This window comes from Dama dama, chromosome 5 (genome assembly GCF_033118175.1).
Source record: "Dama dama isolate Ldn47 chromosome 5, ASM3311817v1, whole genome shotgun sequence".
NCBI lineage: Eukaryota > Metazoa > Chordata > Mammalia > Artiodactyla > Cervidae > Dama > Dama dama.
This window is the reverse complement of record NC_083685.1, coordinates 91,760,131-91,776,060: the sequence shown is the minus strand read 5'-3', so window position 1 is coordinate 91,776,060 and position 15,930 is coordinate 91,760,131. Positions and strand designations below refer to the sequence as shown.

General features: G+C 52.3%; 1 protein-coding gene across 1 annotated transcript; it reads left to right on the top strand.

Moving 5' to 3' along the window:
- The first annotated feature begins 208 nt into the window (after positions 1–208).
- TRARG1 (trafficking regulator of GLUT4 (SLC2A4) 1) lies at positions 209–15,552 on the top strand. The gene is made up of 3 exons (XM_061140995.1): positions 209–829; positions 10,942–11,074; positions 12,375–15,552. Exons 1-3 carry the CDS (start codon positions 443–445, stop codon positions 12,386–12,388), a joined length of 534 nt encoding a protein of 177 aa, XP_060996978.1. The 5' UTR covers positions 209–442; the 3' UTR covers positions 12,389–15,552.
- The last annotated feature ends 378 nt before the right edge of the window (positions 15,553–15,930 follow it).

Sequence of the window (15,930 nt, the reverse complement as noted above, 5' to 3'; positions counted from 1 at the left end):
GAGGGCAGGGAGGGAGGGAGGCTGGGTGGTGTGTACACACACACACACACACACACACACATACACACAGCCTTCCTGACTTAGCCCGAGCCTCACTCAGGAGAGGAGCAGTCTTCTCTCCGCTCTTGAAGCTGCTTTCTGTTCCTTCCCCGCCCATCTGAGCTGTCAGCAGCACCAGCGAAGTTGGCCTCAAACTTGAATGGGGCTGAAGGCTCCAGCTTCCTGGAGCTCCACGGGGCGGCAGGCTGGCCGGAGCCTCTGAGTTCAGCTGGCCTGGAGAAGCCGACCTTCCCAGCACCCCCGGCTGACCCTGGCTCTCCTGGGTGACACGTGTGCCCCTGACCTGTAGGCCCCCAGTCCGGGCCAAGGAATGGTGCACTGAGGTCCCTCGGAAGCCCCTCGTCCCATCCTGGAGCTGGAGCAGCCCAAGGCCCAGGCCAGCATGGCCAACCCCGGACAGCCTCAGTTTTCCCCGGCTCGGGATCCAGGCCCTGCCTCACCCCTGGACCTGCCGGAGATGGAGAAGCTCCTTGTGCAGGTCGGAGGCCAGGATGACAAGCCCCTGAAGCCGTCCAAGTCCCTCTCAGGGCCTCTGGACCTGGAGCAGAATGGCCACAGCCTGCCCTTCAGGGTGATATCCGAGAGGCACCGGGAGGTCTTGCACCCCCTCTCGTCCTCCCGGGCCAGCTCCAGGAGGGCGTCCTCCACGGCCACCACCTCCGATGCCCAGGACAGAGAAGTTCCCAGAGATTATCTCATCCTTGCCATCGCCTCCTGTTTCTGCCCTGTCTGGCCCCTCAACCTCATGCCCCTCATCTTTTCCATCATGGTAAGTGCTGCTCTTCATGGCAGGGCGGGGGCTGGTTTTGGTCAGCAGCCATGCTTCCCCGGCAGGCACCAGTCACCCTACCTAGGGTGCTGAGAGAAGAGCTGGGGTGCTGGGGGTGGGGGAGGGGAGACTCCACATCTTAGCTGGCCTATTACTCCCCCTTGGAGAGGGCTCCAGGGCCCCCCCAGAGCTTCAGTTTCCTATCCTCCTTCATCTCTGCTCCTGGACATCACAGTTTGACTTTTCACACATCCCTGCTGGGAAGGAGATCCCAGAGAGACACCTGGAGCTAAATTCTGCATAGAAAAGACAGCCAACTTGGGGGTCTGGCCTTTGCGGGGGTTGGGGGCTTTGTCTCAAGGAGTCATTCCTGAGTGGGGCTGTGAATCAGCAGAGATTGCAGCCAATATGGGGTCTCAGGGCCCCACGTTCTCAGAAGGGGAGCCAGGTAACACCTCCCCACCCCACGCCACCCCACCCCCAGGGCCTCCTGGGTGTTCTAACAGCTTCTGGCAACTCTGGTTTCCAAGAGCGAGCAGTAGCTTCCCTGCCATGGACTGCGGGCCTGGGGCCCAGCTCCCCCAGGGCTGCTCCTCTGGGGGGAACTTCTTGCTGGGGCCCTTTGGGCCTTGCCTTTGTACTGATTTCAATATCTGTCTCCCTGCAGGGGCAGGAGGGGGTGGTCTGGGCCACAGGTGGGAACGCATGTATATCAGAGGGCATGGCTGGCCTGGCCAGGGAGGGGTATGGGGGCTCGTCTTTGCTTCTCCCACGCTTGTGTTGTAGAGTTTTGAGTACCTAACCTTCGATCATCTCCAATCCAAGCCGTTGGGATCGGGCTGCTTGCAGAGGAGGAGCCCCAGGAAATGTTGGTAGCTGTTGGCAAGTGAATTCCATGGTTCAGGAAGTTGAGAGAGACAGAGAGAGAGAGAGGCTGGCAGGGAATGACTTTCAGAATGAGGTTAGGAGCAGGGGATGGTACACCGAGGGGGGAGACACTGTCTGCCTGCCCCTGGAGGGACTCCACTGTTGAGTCATCCGTCATCCAGCCCCCAGGAGCTGTGGTCTTTCCTGCTGCCGCGCTGTCCACTAAGAAAACCCTTATTTCCTTATACATCTCTCTCCACTTTACGGAGGCCCAGTTTCCAGCCAAGGGCACCTTCCCCAACCCCCAGCACCACCTGCCAGGGCTTCAGGGGGAAACTGGCAGCATTCTCAGGCCCCAGCGATTGGCGGGTTGGCGTGGGAAGAAGAGCCAGGGCTGGAGGGCCTTTGAGAAAATCCCTGTGCTGCCTGCGGCTCTTCGGGGGCAGCTGGGGGTGGAGCTGGGCCGCAGGGATTGCCGCCACTGGCTCTGGTTAGGGACAAGCTCTTGGTCACAGGGAGAAGCCCCGGAGGGGAGACCGGCTTTGGGGAGGGAAAGCAGACAAGGGTCCAGGAGAAAACAGTTGCTAAAATCCATCTTCTGGTGGGGGTGGCAGAGTGTGAGCTGGGTAAAAGCTGCCTTTGTCAAAGGAAACCTGGGCCCACAGCTGTGGGACCGCTGAACCCACCCCTGGTGTATTTCTACATCCATCTTGTGTTCTTGAACCAGGTCTGATGGTTGCCAGGCCTGGGGCAGGGACTACGGTGCTAAACCAGACACCATCACCAGTTCCCACAAGCCTCCTCTCCAGCGGGGAGAAATTTATAAACAGATCCTGACAACACATTGCAAGAAGTGCCCACGCTAGACAAAACCACAAGGTATTGTGCAACCTCAGGCAAGTCACTCAAACCTCTATTCTCCTCAGTATTCCCATCTGCAAAATGGGTGTCAACATAATACCTAAGTTATCTGCAGTGATAAAGAATCCGCCTCCAGTGCAGGAGACACAGATAATGCAGGTTTGATCCCTGAGTTGGGAAGATCCCCTGGAGAAGGAAATGGCAACTCACTCTTGCCTGAAAAATCCCATGGACAAAGAAGCCTGGCGGGCTACAGTCCAAAGAGTCCGACACGACTGAGCACCTTAGCACACTGCTATGAGCCATGCAAAGTGCTAAAGCACCCAGCACATAGTAAGTGCTAGAATGTGGAGGCAGAAAATTAGGCAAGTGTCTCCCTGATGGAGGATGGGAAGCCACCACGTGTTTGTTGGGTTTTTTCTTTTAGAGCTTTGAAATAAAATTCACATATCATACCATTTGGGGCTTCCCAGGTGGTGCTAGTGGTAAAGAATTTGCCTGCCAATATAGGAGACGCGGGTTCAATCCCTGGGCTGGGAAGATCCCCTAGAGTAGGAAATGGCAACCCACTCCAGTATTCTTGCCTGGAAAACTCCATGGACAGAGGAACCTGGTGGGCTACAGTGCATGGGTCACAAAGAGTCAGACACAACTGAGAGACTGAGTACTATCATACCCTTCACTCATCTAAAGTGTACAATTCAGCAGTTTTTCGTATATTCAGATAAGTGCAGCCATAACCACAATCAATTTTAAAATATGTTCCTCACCTCTGAAAGAAACCCAGCAACGTTTTTCTATCACTCCTTCTAATACCTACCTGCCAGACCTGAGCAATTACTCATTTTCCTTCTGTCTCCATGGATTTTTCTCTTCTGGGCATTTCATAAGCAGAAATACTTTGTTCTATTGAGCTTTATTGTTCTTCACTGATATTGCATTTTTTACAAATTGAAAGTTGGTGGCAACCCTGCCTCAAGCAAGTCTATCAGTGCTCTTTTTTGCAACTGCATTTGCTTACTTTGTGTCTCGGGGTCATATTTTGTTAATTCTCAAAATATTTCAAACTTTTCATTATTATTATATTTGTCATGGTGATCTGTCATCAGTGGTCTTTAGTGTTACTATTGCAAGAAGATCACAACTCACTGAGCAATAATGATGAGCATTTTTTTTTAAGATCTTTTTTTTTCTGATGTGGACCATTTTTAAAGTCTGGGCTTCCCCAGTGGTGCTGGTGGTAAAGAATTCACCTGCCAACGCAGGAGACTCAAGAGTCGTGGTTTCGATCCCTGGGTCAGGAAGATCCCTTGGAAGAGGGCATGGCAACCCCCTCCAGTATTCTTGCCTGAAGAATCCCCATGGACAGAGGAGCCTGGTGGGCTACCGGTCCATAGGGTCACAAAGAGTTGGACAAGTCTAGAGAGACTTAGCGTGCACGTGTTTTTAAAATCTGTACTGAATTTGTTACAATATTGCTTCTGTTTTTATAAAGTTTTGGTTTTTTGCCTCCAGTCATGTGGGATTTTAGTTCACCAACCAGTAATTGAACCCGAACCCCCTGCACTAGAAGGCAAAGTTTTAACCACCAGATTCTCCGGGAAGTCCCATGGGTTAGCATTTTTAAGCAAAATTTAAAAATTAAGGTAGGTCCATTGTTTCTTCACACATAATGTTATTGCACGCTTAATAGACTACAGTAAGGTATAAAACATAACTTTTATACACACTGAGAAACCAAAACATCTGTGTGGGTCGCTTTGTTGTGATATTCACTTTACTAGTTAATAGGACACTCCCGTGCCCCAGGGAGGGAGGGGGTCAGTTATTTATCTAGAGTTGAAAGAAGTGGTCCCACTCAGCAGTGGGGGTGAAGGAGAGCCAGAAAGTGTGGAGAGTTAAGTCTCTATGCTGGTGTCTCCGGGTCTGACAACAGACTTCAAAGCTCCTCATCTGATGTCCCCCGCTGGTTACCAAGGGAAAGATCAAGCACTTGACCCCAGGGTGGAAGGAGACCTGCAGCCCTGACGCCCCCGCTAGAGCTCACTGTCTGCAGAGCATGTTGTAATATGAGGCTGGCAGAGTCTGGTTAATCATTCCCACTTAACAGATGAGGCAACTGAGACATGCAGAGCAGTGCCTTGCCTTTGTTGACACAACCGGTAAGAGGCACATCAGCTGGCTACTGAATCCAGTGTTCTCTTCACCTGCCCCACCCTGGATCTACCTCTGTGAAGAGGATGGTATGTCCCTCCCAGGGAAGCCAAATGTTTTGGGCATTTGTGCAGGGAGGGAATAATTCTATTCCCTTCTCTCTTTTTCTTCCCTACCTCCCAGTGGCCTCCTCCCTGCCACTCACTCACTCCATCAGTGGAAGACTAATGGACCACCAAGCATTCTTCCTATTGTGGCTTTGACAGAGGCCAACTGGGACCAGGGGCTCTGTTTCAGGAGCTGTGATCACAGGTGTCCAGACCTGGCCCTGCTCAGCACCACAACCTCCCGTAAGCCTCCTGGGATAGCCAGGGCAAGGCTGGCTTCATCCATTTTACTTCCGGGTCAGGCTGCGAAATAACCATGCTTCCTGATCCAGCAAGGTCTCCTGTCAATGAGAGATGCTGGACCCCAAGCAGTGAGCCTTCAACTGCTGACCAAGCAAGCATCAGATACAGTTGGGTGTGTATCACATCTCTATCCCTTTTAAGGCACATGACCATATCCAAACCACTCAGCTTCCTTCTTTAGCTCTAGTTTCCTCATCCATAAAATATGTGTAATAAAACCATCTACCTCCTAGGGCTGTTGGGAGAATTAAATGAACTAATGAGTGTGCCAGAGCCTGGCACATAGTAAATGCTTAATAAATGGAAGTGGTTGCTGTTATTATTAATACTAAATGAAATTGCAATGTCAGAGGAAAGAGCAAACCCCCAGTGCTGTGGTCCCCAATCTTTTTGGCGCCAGGGACTGGTTTCATGAAAGACAAGTTTTCCATGGACCAGGGGGTGGGGGATGGTTTCAGGATGATTCAAGTGCATTCTGTTATTATTATTGTGCATATTTCCATTATTATTATCTCTATTATTATTACATCAGCTCTACCTCAGATCATCAAGCATTAGATCCTGGAGACTGGGGGCCCCTGCCCCAATCTGGCTTTCAGGCAATCCTGGCTTTTAGCAATTTGGATATAATGGAGTCTCACCCCTCATTACATCCCCGGAGGAGGTGGGCAGCCCTGTCTGTGGTTTTGGTGGCAGCCTCTCTGTAAGTTGTTCCCCCAGCATGTGGGAGCGATGCGGAGATCCACAGTGGCTTCAACGCTTCCTTACTTAGGCATTTTTGACAAGTTAATTATTTAACTGATGTGTTGCAGGCTCATTTTCATTCATTTATGATTCATCCCTTCCCTCAATGAGAGTGCTAAGCCTTGACCAGGGCTGATAGTCAGCTGGCATGCAGGCATATAGCTTAAAATATTAACATACTTCTGAAACCGTTGGTAAGCTGCTGCTGTCTCAAGCCCCTCAATCTCCCCAGCCCCTCCCATCCACCACTGCAGCTACCCTGACTCCTCCCCTAGGACCCTCATCCCCCCAATCCGTCCCCTCTCTCAAGCAATGGAGGAGTTAACCTATAGTCAGGGCATTTCAGGGTTTCTCTGGTGATTCAGACAGTAAAGAATCCGCCTGTAATGAGGGAGACCTGGGTTCAATCCCTGGGTTGGGAAGATCCCCTGGAGGAAGGCATGGCTACCCACCCCAGTGTTCTTGCCTGAAGAATCCCCCTGGACAGAGGAGCCTGGTGGAGTACAGTCCATGGGTTGCAAAGAGTCGGACATGACTAAGCCCAGTACAACACAGCAGGGGCCTTTCAGGATGAAGTGCACGTTTGCAGAGAGAATGATGTAAAGAAGGTATGGAGAAGCACACCTTTTGGCTTTCAGAAGCTGGGAGATGCTTGATCTCTGTGGAAGCGCTGATAACTGATCAGTCCTGGCACATCCTTTCTGTTTGTTTTTGACCACACTGTGCGGCTTGTGGGATCTTAGTTCCCCAAGTGAGGATTGAACCCAAGCCCCCTGCAGTGGAAGCACAGAGTGTTAACCAAGGGCCCTGGGCCCTGGCACATCTTGTCTCTTCTGAGATCTGCTGGGCCTTGGCCTGAGCCTCATGGGTGGAGGAAGCTCTTTCCTGAGTTCTGTAGCCTCCTTCCTCTGGCTGGTTTCAGCCTCTGGCAGTTGTCCTCAGCATCCTCTTCACCCCATCCTCCCCGCCCCCAGCATCCTTTCTCCACACTCACACTTTTCTTCAGCATCTTTCCTCACTGATGTATTAACCTGAGTTCATAAATCGTTTTCTCACTCACCATTCCCACAGCCCCTGCGATCACAAATGATCTATTAATTCAGTCATTACAACCGTTACTGCAGTTACTATTATTGTGCCTTCATCTTGAGCTGTTTTGTATAAGAGGAAGATGATGCAACTGATAGGGGTGGAGAGCAGCTGGTAATTTACTCAAAAAAAGAAATGAGGGTTTTCTTATGGATCCTTCATTTGGTAACTCATGGGGGTGGGGAGGAACTTCAGAAATGAGGGCCAGCTAGCAGTGGAGAACTTCTCATGTAAAACCAGGGCTCCGGACTTCCCTGGTGGTCCAGTAGTTAGGACTCTGTGCTTCCACTGCAAGGAGCACAAGTTTGATCACTGGTGGGAGCACTAAGCATGCCATGTGGTATGGCCAAAATAAAAAAAAAAAAAAAGAGGGCTGCATACTTAGAGGCAATTACTTTCCCTCTATTTTACAGATCTGAAAACCAAGATTTACAGAATAGTTGTGATATTTACATTGGATAGAATGTATAAAGTGCCTGACACCACAAAGCAGCCACAATTAGGTCTGCTCTGATCCATCTGGCCATTTCCAGGGTGTCTCCTTAATGGCACCCCTCATGCTTGAAGGCATGTATGGTTGATCACTCTGTGGATAAAGAAGTGCAGTTGGGTTCAGTGTAACTGAAAAAACATCTCTTTCACCTTTCCTCCTCACCTCTCATACCCAAGAAACCACATGTGTGCCTCTCTCCATGGTCCTGAATCATTGCAGCACGGACAACTGTTTTTCTGAAAAATGGGGGTGAGGGGGGGCAGGACACATCTCAAAGCGTCTGCCCTTCCCCCCACCAAGGCCATACTTACAGCCGACAATGAGTCCCTTGATTGTGATTCAAGGTAGCTCCTGGGTTTCAGAACTTGAACTTTCTAGAAATCCCGGAAGACTTTTTGTGTTTCTCCCTTTTCCTCCCATTGTTGCCTTGGTGTTGATGTCCTGAGTTTGGTGACTTGAGCTGCCGGCTGTTAGAGCATTTTATCCTCTACCACTCCTATGAGGCAGGGGTTGTCATTAGGATGTTTTACAGATGAGGAGCTGGAGCACAGAACACCACGCAGGTGTGGGGAGAGAAGTGACTGCAGAAGTGGAGAAAGGCCAGATCAGGAGGATCAGGAGGATCTGTCACAAAATGGAATATGGATTTGGTCCTGTGGGCAGTGGGGAGCTTACAACTGGGTGAGATAAAGAGAGGATTTCTTTGAGACCGAAGAGAAAAATACATAGTCAAGAAGGAGAGGGTGGGAAGACCAAGGAGAGCTGGTACCCTAATGTCCCTGGGGAGCAGAGAGAGACTGAGGTCTGGACTTGAGCTTGCATAGTTCCTGACACGAGGTAAATGTTCAGACGATGCTAGGGATTATGACCATTCCAGTGGAGGTGAGGAATCTCGGTGGGCTTCACAGAAGAGGTGGAATTGGAGCCCGCCATTGAAGGATGGAGAGGATTTGGACATGTGGTGTTGTGGGGGAGCAGGAATGCAGGTGGAAGAAATAGCATGAGCAAAAGCAAGTCGGTGCTCATACCCTGAGCAGCTCAGATCCAGAGGTCATGGAAAAGAATATCAGAGGCTCAAACCAGGAAATGCAAAGCTAACCTGAGTTTGGACTTTGTTCAGCAGACAGTGGGAGGCCATGGGAGATGCTGAGCAAGAGTGATTGCCTCAGCCACCATCATCTCTCTGAGCTTTTATATCAGCTCTTAACTCTCTTCTGATCCCCCACAACAGCTGGGCTGTGGCAGGGGTGGAGGTCTTTTGGAAACTTGTATCCAATCCTACCATCCTCTGCCCCTAGGTTTCAGGTAGCCAAAGTACTGAAACTTCAGCTTTAGCATCTTTCCAATCTCATATCTCAATCCAAATATCCTCCCTTTAGGAAGTGTTCCCTGACTCTCCCCTTTTACAAACTCTCATAGGACCAGGTACCTCTTCTTTGAAACACTACCAAAAGTTGCAATTTTACTTTTGTGGGGTCATGATGGTGGCCTGCCTCCTCCACCAGGAAGCAAGCTCCATGAGCATAACAGCTGGGGGCTCTCTCGTTCACTGCTGCATCCCACGGTCCTGGCACCAGGCCTGGCATGAGTATCTGTAGGATGGACTGGTGGTGTGGGGAGTAGAAAGGAGAGAAAGAGAGCTTAGAGCCAAGGGGGCATCTTCATGAGGCTATTGCCTTGGCTTGAGTGACAAGTGGCACCTGGAACTAAGGCAGGTGCAACAAAGCTCCAGAGGACAGTTGCAGTGGAATTGACGAGGAGAGGAAATTAATTACTATGCTGGGATGGGAGGGGAGCTATGACTCAGTGGGAGAACTCTAGGCTGTTGATAATAATCGGGGCTTGAATAAGAGGAAGGAGGAGCACAAGGCAAGGAGCAGATCTGGAAAGCAGGAAGCTGTGGTTTGGGGCAAACGGAGTCAGGGCACGCTGCAGCGGGCAGGTGGTGCTGGCCTGGAAGGAGCTTGGCAGAGGGAACCAGGGGGTGGGGCTGAGGGATCGGTTAGAATTCTGAGAGATGAAGGTAGGACCCAGGTGCACCATTGAAGAGAACACAGGTGGGAGGGTTGCTGCTCTGAACTTCAGCTTCTTCAAAAGTGGGCAACACTGCCAACCTTGTAGGATGATTCTGAGCCTAAATGAGGTAATTTAGGCTCAGTTGTTAACAAGCTGCATGACATAAAACAAGGGCTCAGTAAGTCTTTGTCATCGTTGTTCACCATCATCATCAAGGTACCTGACGCTTCCATGCTGAACTCAGGAGCTTCCAATAATCAGAACATAAAAATAACCAAACAGGGACTTCCCCACTGGTCCAGTGGCTCCGACTCTGTGCTCCAAGAGCAGGGGGCCTGGGGTCGATCCCTGGTCAGGGAACTAGATCCAACGTGCTGCAACTAAAAATGATCCTGCATCCCACAATTAAGACTTGGCACAGCTAAATAAATTAATAATAATAAAAAAACAAGATGTGAAAGCAGTCACCACCTTTAGTGGACTCCTTCCTGTTCCTGTTCTAGTGGTCCAAGTTCTAGAGCTGGAGGAATCTAGAGGTCAGCAGCCAGCCCTGGGCAGTGGTGAGGGGTCTCTAGGGACAAGCTTGGGACATACCTCCTACTGAGCCACTCCTGGGCCCCTTGGAATACCCTCTGTCTTTACATCCTCTGTTCATCCCCCTCCTCGCACCCACCTGATTTAATCCAACCAAGTGGGGCCAAGAGAAGCTGAGTTCACTGAGGATGATGATAATCAGATATGGTCCCTGTGAAGCCATCCATGGCTCCACCCCAGCCCGAACCTTGCTGGTTCAAACCCAAGACACCTCACCTTTCCAGTGTGATCTAGGAAGTGGGCTTGGTTGAACAAGGATGTGGTACCTGGGTGGGAAATTGGGGGAGGGAGGACCAGTGATTTCTTTCCTTTTATGGCAAAAGGGGGCTCATTGAGAAAAGGAGGCAGGTGTGTTGGGCCGTAGAAAAAGTTGCAGGGGCTGCCTTAGTGTGGCTACAGGAGTGAGCCTTGGGCTGGTGTTCAAGGGGCCTGGCTTATCTTTCCCACCAGCTCAGCATGGCCTGGACATGGTTCACCCTCCCAGGCCCACAGTCTTTACTGTACCACCCTGCCCATCCCTGTCCTGAGATAACACCCTGGGGGCTTCCCTGGCCATCCCGTGGTTAAGACTCCATGCTTCCACTGCAGGGGGCATGGGTTCTATCTCTGGTTGGGGAACTAAGATCCTGAGATAATGCCTGGCATTGCTCGGTTATGTTTCCAGCTGTCCCCAGCCAGCGATGGGCAAGCTTGGTTAGGGATCCCCACAAGAGGTCTGGCCACTTGAGTCCAGGCCACTTCTCCTGAAGGAGGTCCCTGCCTCTCCCCTAGGGGGTCTGCTCAAGTGTGGGCTGCAGCGGGGATGGGGGTTTGTTCGGAGGCTCAGGCAAGGGGCCCCCTGCAAGGCTGCTGAGGACAGGGTTTCTACCACCCTCTCTCTGCAGTCTCGAAGCAGCGTGCAACAGGGGGACCTGGACGGGGCCCGGAGGCTGGGCCGCCTGGCCGGGACGCTCAGCATCACCTTCATCATCATGGGGATCATTATCATCATTGTGGCTGTGACTGTCAACTTTGCAGGTGAGGCCCAGCGGCACCCCAGCTCCCTTGGTGTGGGGACCACAGAAGGATGTGGCCCAGCCCCCCGGACAGGGGTGGTGGTGGGGAGAAGGGTAAGAGCATGTGGGCGCCACAGCCTTCACCTCACACCCCAGAAAAGCAAGCACTCCAGTCGTCTGCAGGGACCGGCTGAGTGGGATTGGCTTTCTGGCTCTCCAATGGCTGGAGAGTGCTACTCACAAAGCCCAGCAACTTTGAGTATTTCTGGGCTATGTGGGTCAGTATTGTCCATTTCCCTCTAATCACACACTGGTATTGGAAGCCTCCAACCACCTCTGCCCCTTTGGTGACCAACCTACGCTTTTCCCTACCACCTGTGCCCCATGGGCCAGCAGCTTGGCTGCTGATACTGGGAACAGGTTGTAAATATAGAATCTCAGGCCCAACCCAGACCCGCTGAATAAAAATCTGCACTTTAGTAAGATTCCCAACCCCATCATTAAAGTTTGGGAGGTACTGGCCTAGAAAACAGAGCGTTCATCTTGGGGCAGAAATCCTGGGATTTGGCTGCAGGGTCATGGCCTCATAGGAGAGGGAAGAGTTCAGGTTTGTAATCAGCTAGTCTGGGTTCAAAAATGCAGGTCCTCTCCTTTACCTGTTTGAGCAGAAGCACGTTCCACAAAGTTTGAGAGGCATGCAGGTCCCTGCAAGGCAGGAGCCCACTGGCCCAGGGCATGAGCCTCAGCATCACTTTCCAGTGCCCCAGTCTCTTTGTCTTGCTCTGCTTGAATCTGACCCAAGACTCTTTCCTTGTGTATTAGTGTTAGCCACTCAACTGTGTCCGACTCTTTGCGGACAGATGGACTGTAAAGCCCACTGTAGTCCATGGAAGTCTCCAGGGAAGAATACTGGAAAGGGTTGCTATTCTTTTCTGCAGATCTTTCAGACCCAGGGATCAAACCTGGGTCTCCTGCATTGGCAGGTGAATTCTTTACCATCTGAGGCACCGGGGAAGCCCATGTTACGTTTCATGGCAAGTAACAACCGCTGAACTCAAATTTGTAAGGGGACTGTTTAGCTTTCACTAAAATATTCAAGCAGGAATGTGTCTAGCCTCAGGGGTCACCATGCCCACCTGTGAAACAATCACTGAGACGCCAGTCCTCTCCTTGGCAGGAGTTTACTTCCACCCGGAACCTCAAAACGAATCACCTCTGCTACCATTTCCCCCTAGGAAACAAAACCCCAAATCCTCCAAAAAGGGCCCGGGAGACCCCGTGTTCTGAGCTCCGTCCTGCTGTCACTGTTCTTTTCTTTACAGTTCCAAAGAAATGAAACTCACTAGGGGGCGGCGCTCACAGAAGCAGCCCCAGCCCATTGAAGAGCTCCACCCACACGCCTCCCGGAGGACAGGACGATCCCCCAGCTCGAAAAGCACAAACTTGGAGGGAACCCCCCAAGTCACCCCATTGCTAGCCCACATCAAATGGCGGGAAAAGAGAGGAAGAAAGGAAAGGAAATGGACTCTGAAACAGATGAATAATGTGGTCCAGTCTCCTGGGCACGTCCCTGTATTTTAACTCCTGGGCTCTGGCTGGTTTCTCATCCCTGTGGTTTCCTGGGATTGGCCAAGCAGGCATATACTGCCAGAGTGAGAAGAAACCACTCCCGCCAATGAGACCATGGTTGGGAGAGAGTCCCTGCGTGTCTCATGATCAAGAACAAAGACACAGACTTTATCTTTTCTATTTTTCTTGAGGTGGGATGAAAAAAAGACTGTCTGCATGCCTTGTGCCACATGCCTGAAGCGATCCCAGTTGGTACCCTGAGCTCAGAGGCCGAACTGCTGCTTAGCACCTTCCCTGTGACCCCTCGGACACATGGGACATGTAGCTGCCCTGAAAAGAGGCAACAGCCACCCTTAAATCCTCCATCGCAGGATGAGGGCACCAAGAGGAGTGTTGTAGAGACAGAAATGGGGACAGCATGACCCATGGACCTCTTCTCAAACATTTCAGCCTCAGGAGCCTCTTGGTTGAGAAACCTGGTCCCAGAACGTCTCCCGGAATGACCCAAGTCTGCCTCTTGTCCCCTACATGGGCTGCAGTCTGGGGCACCAATCAAGAATTCCCGGGGCCCTGACTCCGTCTCCAGGTCGGCTAGTGAAGAGGAACTCAGGCCTGAGCTCTCATCCGGGGACCACCTGGTTGTCTGGGGCACAAACTCAGGGTTTCATGCAGAGGGGCTCAGGGTCCCTGTGCAAAGCGGATGAAGGTCCTCACGCAGAGAGGCTCAGGTGGGGCATGGCTCCCAGCTCCCACCCCAGCTGCCTCTGATGCTCTATGCCTCACCCTGCACCCCTGATAAGCCTCTAACAGCAAAGGTTTTCCCCAGAGTCTGCCTTGGAACCACCCCTGGGGGAAATTCCTATAGGCTCCCAGGCCCTTAGGGATGTCTGTGCCTCCTTTAGGGGTGTGGGTCCAAGAGTTTTTATGAAGGTTTGTTATTTCCTGGGTCTAGAGAATTTCAAGACAGAGGGAAGAGCCTGGCTGAAAGGTCCTGTCTTCGGGAACTCTGGGCTTGGGAACACACTCACATGCCCAGAATCAGGGGCCTGGACACCATGGCCTGTGTCTCAGGACCTAATGGGGCCCCTCAGACTTCCCCCTGGTCTTTCCTGATCCCACTTCCCCAGCTGACTGCAGCCCCCAAGCCCTGGGTAATGGATGCTCTGGGCTCCCCCCACCCCCACCCCAGGAAGCCCTGCCTAGCAGCCAGGGTTCCAGGAGGCTGGGAGGGCATATTGGCTCCAAGTTGGCTGAGAATGTTTTCTCTGCCCCTGATCAGCACCCTCATGCCTCCTTTTAGGGCTCCCGAGTGTCTCCCCCCCGCCTCCTCAGAGGCTCCTGGGGAGGGAGACTGATAGAGGTTCTGTCTCCCGGGAGGAGCTCTGGGGGGTGCAGCTCTGAACCTTCTAGGAGGGCCTGTGTGATGGAGGGGAATTGAAGGGAATGTTCAGTGCCCTGGAACACTGTATAGATCCCTCTGGGGCTGGCATTCCTGCATCAGTGCCCCACCTGGGAATAAACGCCAGCCTTTCTCACATCTAAAGGAGGGGCCTGCTGAATCTGTTTTATGGGACCTTTGAAGCCAAAACAGAGATGCCCCTGTTTGTTGGGGAAGGAAGGAGATGAGTCCAGAGTCTTTATGTCACTTTCAAGGTCAGGCCAGGGGAGTCATGTGGTCTGTGAATCTGACATTCACAGGCCGCAACTCTGGAAGGAGGGGTCATGAGTGAACGTCTCCTGGTAGGCCCCAAGGGGTCCCCAGCTTCAGTCCCCCAGGGAGACAACAGCAGTGAACCAGACTGTTTAGGCATGGTCTCATGGGCAGAGGCAGGATTGCGGCCTCTGTATGCTTCGGGACCATCACACACACCCACACCTGTCCCGCTGTCCACAGTCACACCCATGAAAGCAGACCCTCACTGCTCCCTGCCACCCACACTGGCTCCTCCTCCAAACCCAGAATAGCAGAGAAAGAGAGAAGCCACTGCAGACAGCTGCAGGAGCAGACAGAGCAGGAGCATCCTTCCATTTGGGCAAGAATGACTAGAGTTTTCTACTCATACCGAGAATGTAGCTCAGAGGCCCCAAGAGGCTGGCCCTTCTGGCAAAGAGGAGCCGAGGACGGGAAACCCTTCAGAAGTAAGACTGAGAGAGAAGGTCCTCATTGCCCCTCACCCACAGGGCACCTGACACCCTCAGGCCTTGGTGAAGATGAAGGGACAGTGGCCCTGCCATCCCAGCCCCATTGTGGGTCCAGCACTGGCTGCATGAACACCGTGGTCCCCCGGCTTGTGGTGCTGAACCAGCCCCTGCCCAGGTCCCCTAGGGAACAGCACGCACTACCCCCCACCGGCCCCCAGTTACCAGATCTCGTCTCTGTATTTCTCTGCATGGAAAGAAATAAAGCTGACTGCCCATCAAGGACCTGTGTGTTTGTGCTGCTGGGCTCAAGGGGCTCCAAACAAATTGGGAGCACTGGGGAGCCTGGCAATCCAGGGGTTCTGTTGTGAGCGTGGAGCATTCCCTTGGACAAGCCATTTGTCCTCGCCTAGATGTAGTTCTCCAGTGAGTGATGCTGGTCTTCCCTTGGTTGTTCCTTCTGAACAAAGACCTCAGGAGTTGAAGAGGAGCTCAGGAGGCTGTGCAGGACATTTTGCAAACCTTGATGAATCCACATGGCCATCTGAGGGAGTCGCTGGTGTTATCCTGGGTTTCAGGTTGGTAATCCAAGGCTCAGAGAGGTTCAGACACTTGACCTGGGTCACACAGGACTTGGACATACAGAAGGTAGTGAAGAAATGTTGGTGAACTGTGTCCCTAGGTCTGACTCCAAAGTTGGTTTCTTGCTGCCATCTCTGCTGCCTGGAGAGTAGAGCCCCCCGGAAAGAAGGTGAGTTAGTTGTATGTGTGGTAGGGGGCAGGGTGCGTGGGGAGAATCTATTTCCAGGATGACTGCTTGATGGTGGAAGGTGGCAAGGGCTTTAGGAGTGGGGAGCTGGGCGTAGGCAGAGCCACTGGGCTGGGCAGTCAGCAGGAAAGGAAGGAATGGCCACGTGACCCCGATAAGCTGTTTATACTGAGGGCAAGAGGCTGGGGGAAGGGGGAGGGAAGGGCATAGCACTGGGGTGGGGCAGGTAAGCAGAGAGAGCCCCAGGACCCACAGGGCAGCCCAGCAGAATAGATCTGGGGGTGGGAGTTGGGACCAGCCTGCCTGGGTTCAAATCCAGCCCTTCCACTTATTAGCTGCGTCTCCTTGAGGAAATTCCTTCCAGCTAGACTGGGGTCCAGGGGAGGACTTCTCATGTGCCA

What these genes read in the sequence shown, in the direction of transcription:
- TRARG1 (XM_061140995.1), top strand. Translation starts at nt 443, where the DNA reads ATGGCCAACCCCGGACAGCCTCAGTTTTCCCCGGCTCGGGATCCAGGC. An exon ending in CCCTCATCTTTTCCATCATG is followed by an intron (nt 830 to 10,941) that starts GTAAGTGCTGCT and finishes CTCTCTCTGCAG; the next exon opens with TCTCGAAGCAGCGTGCAACA.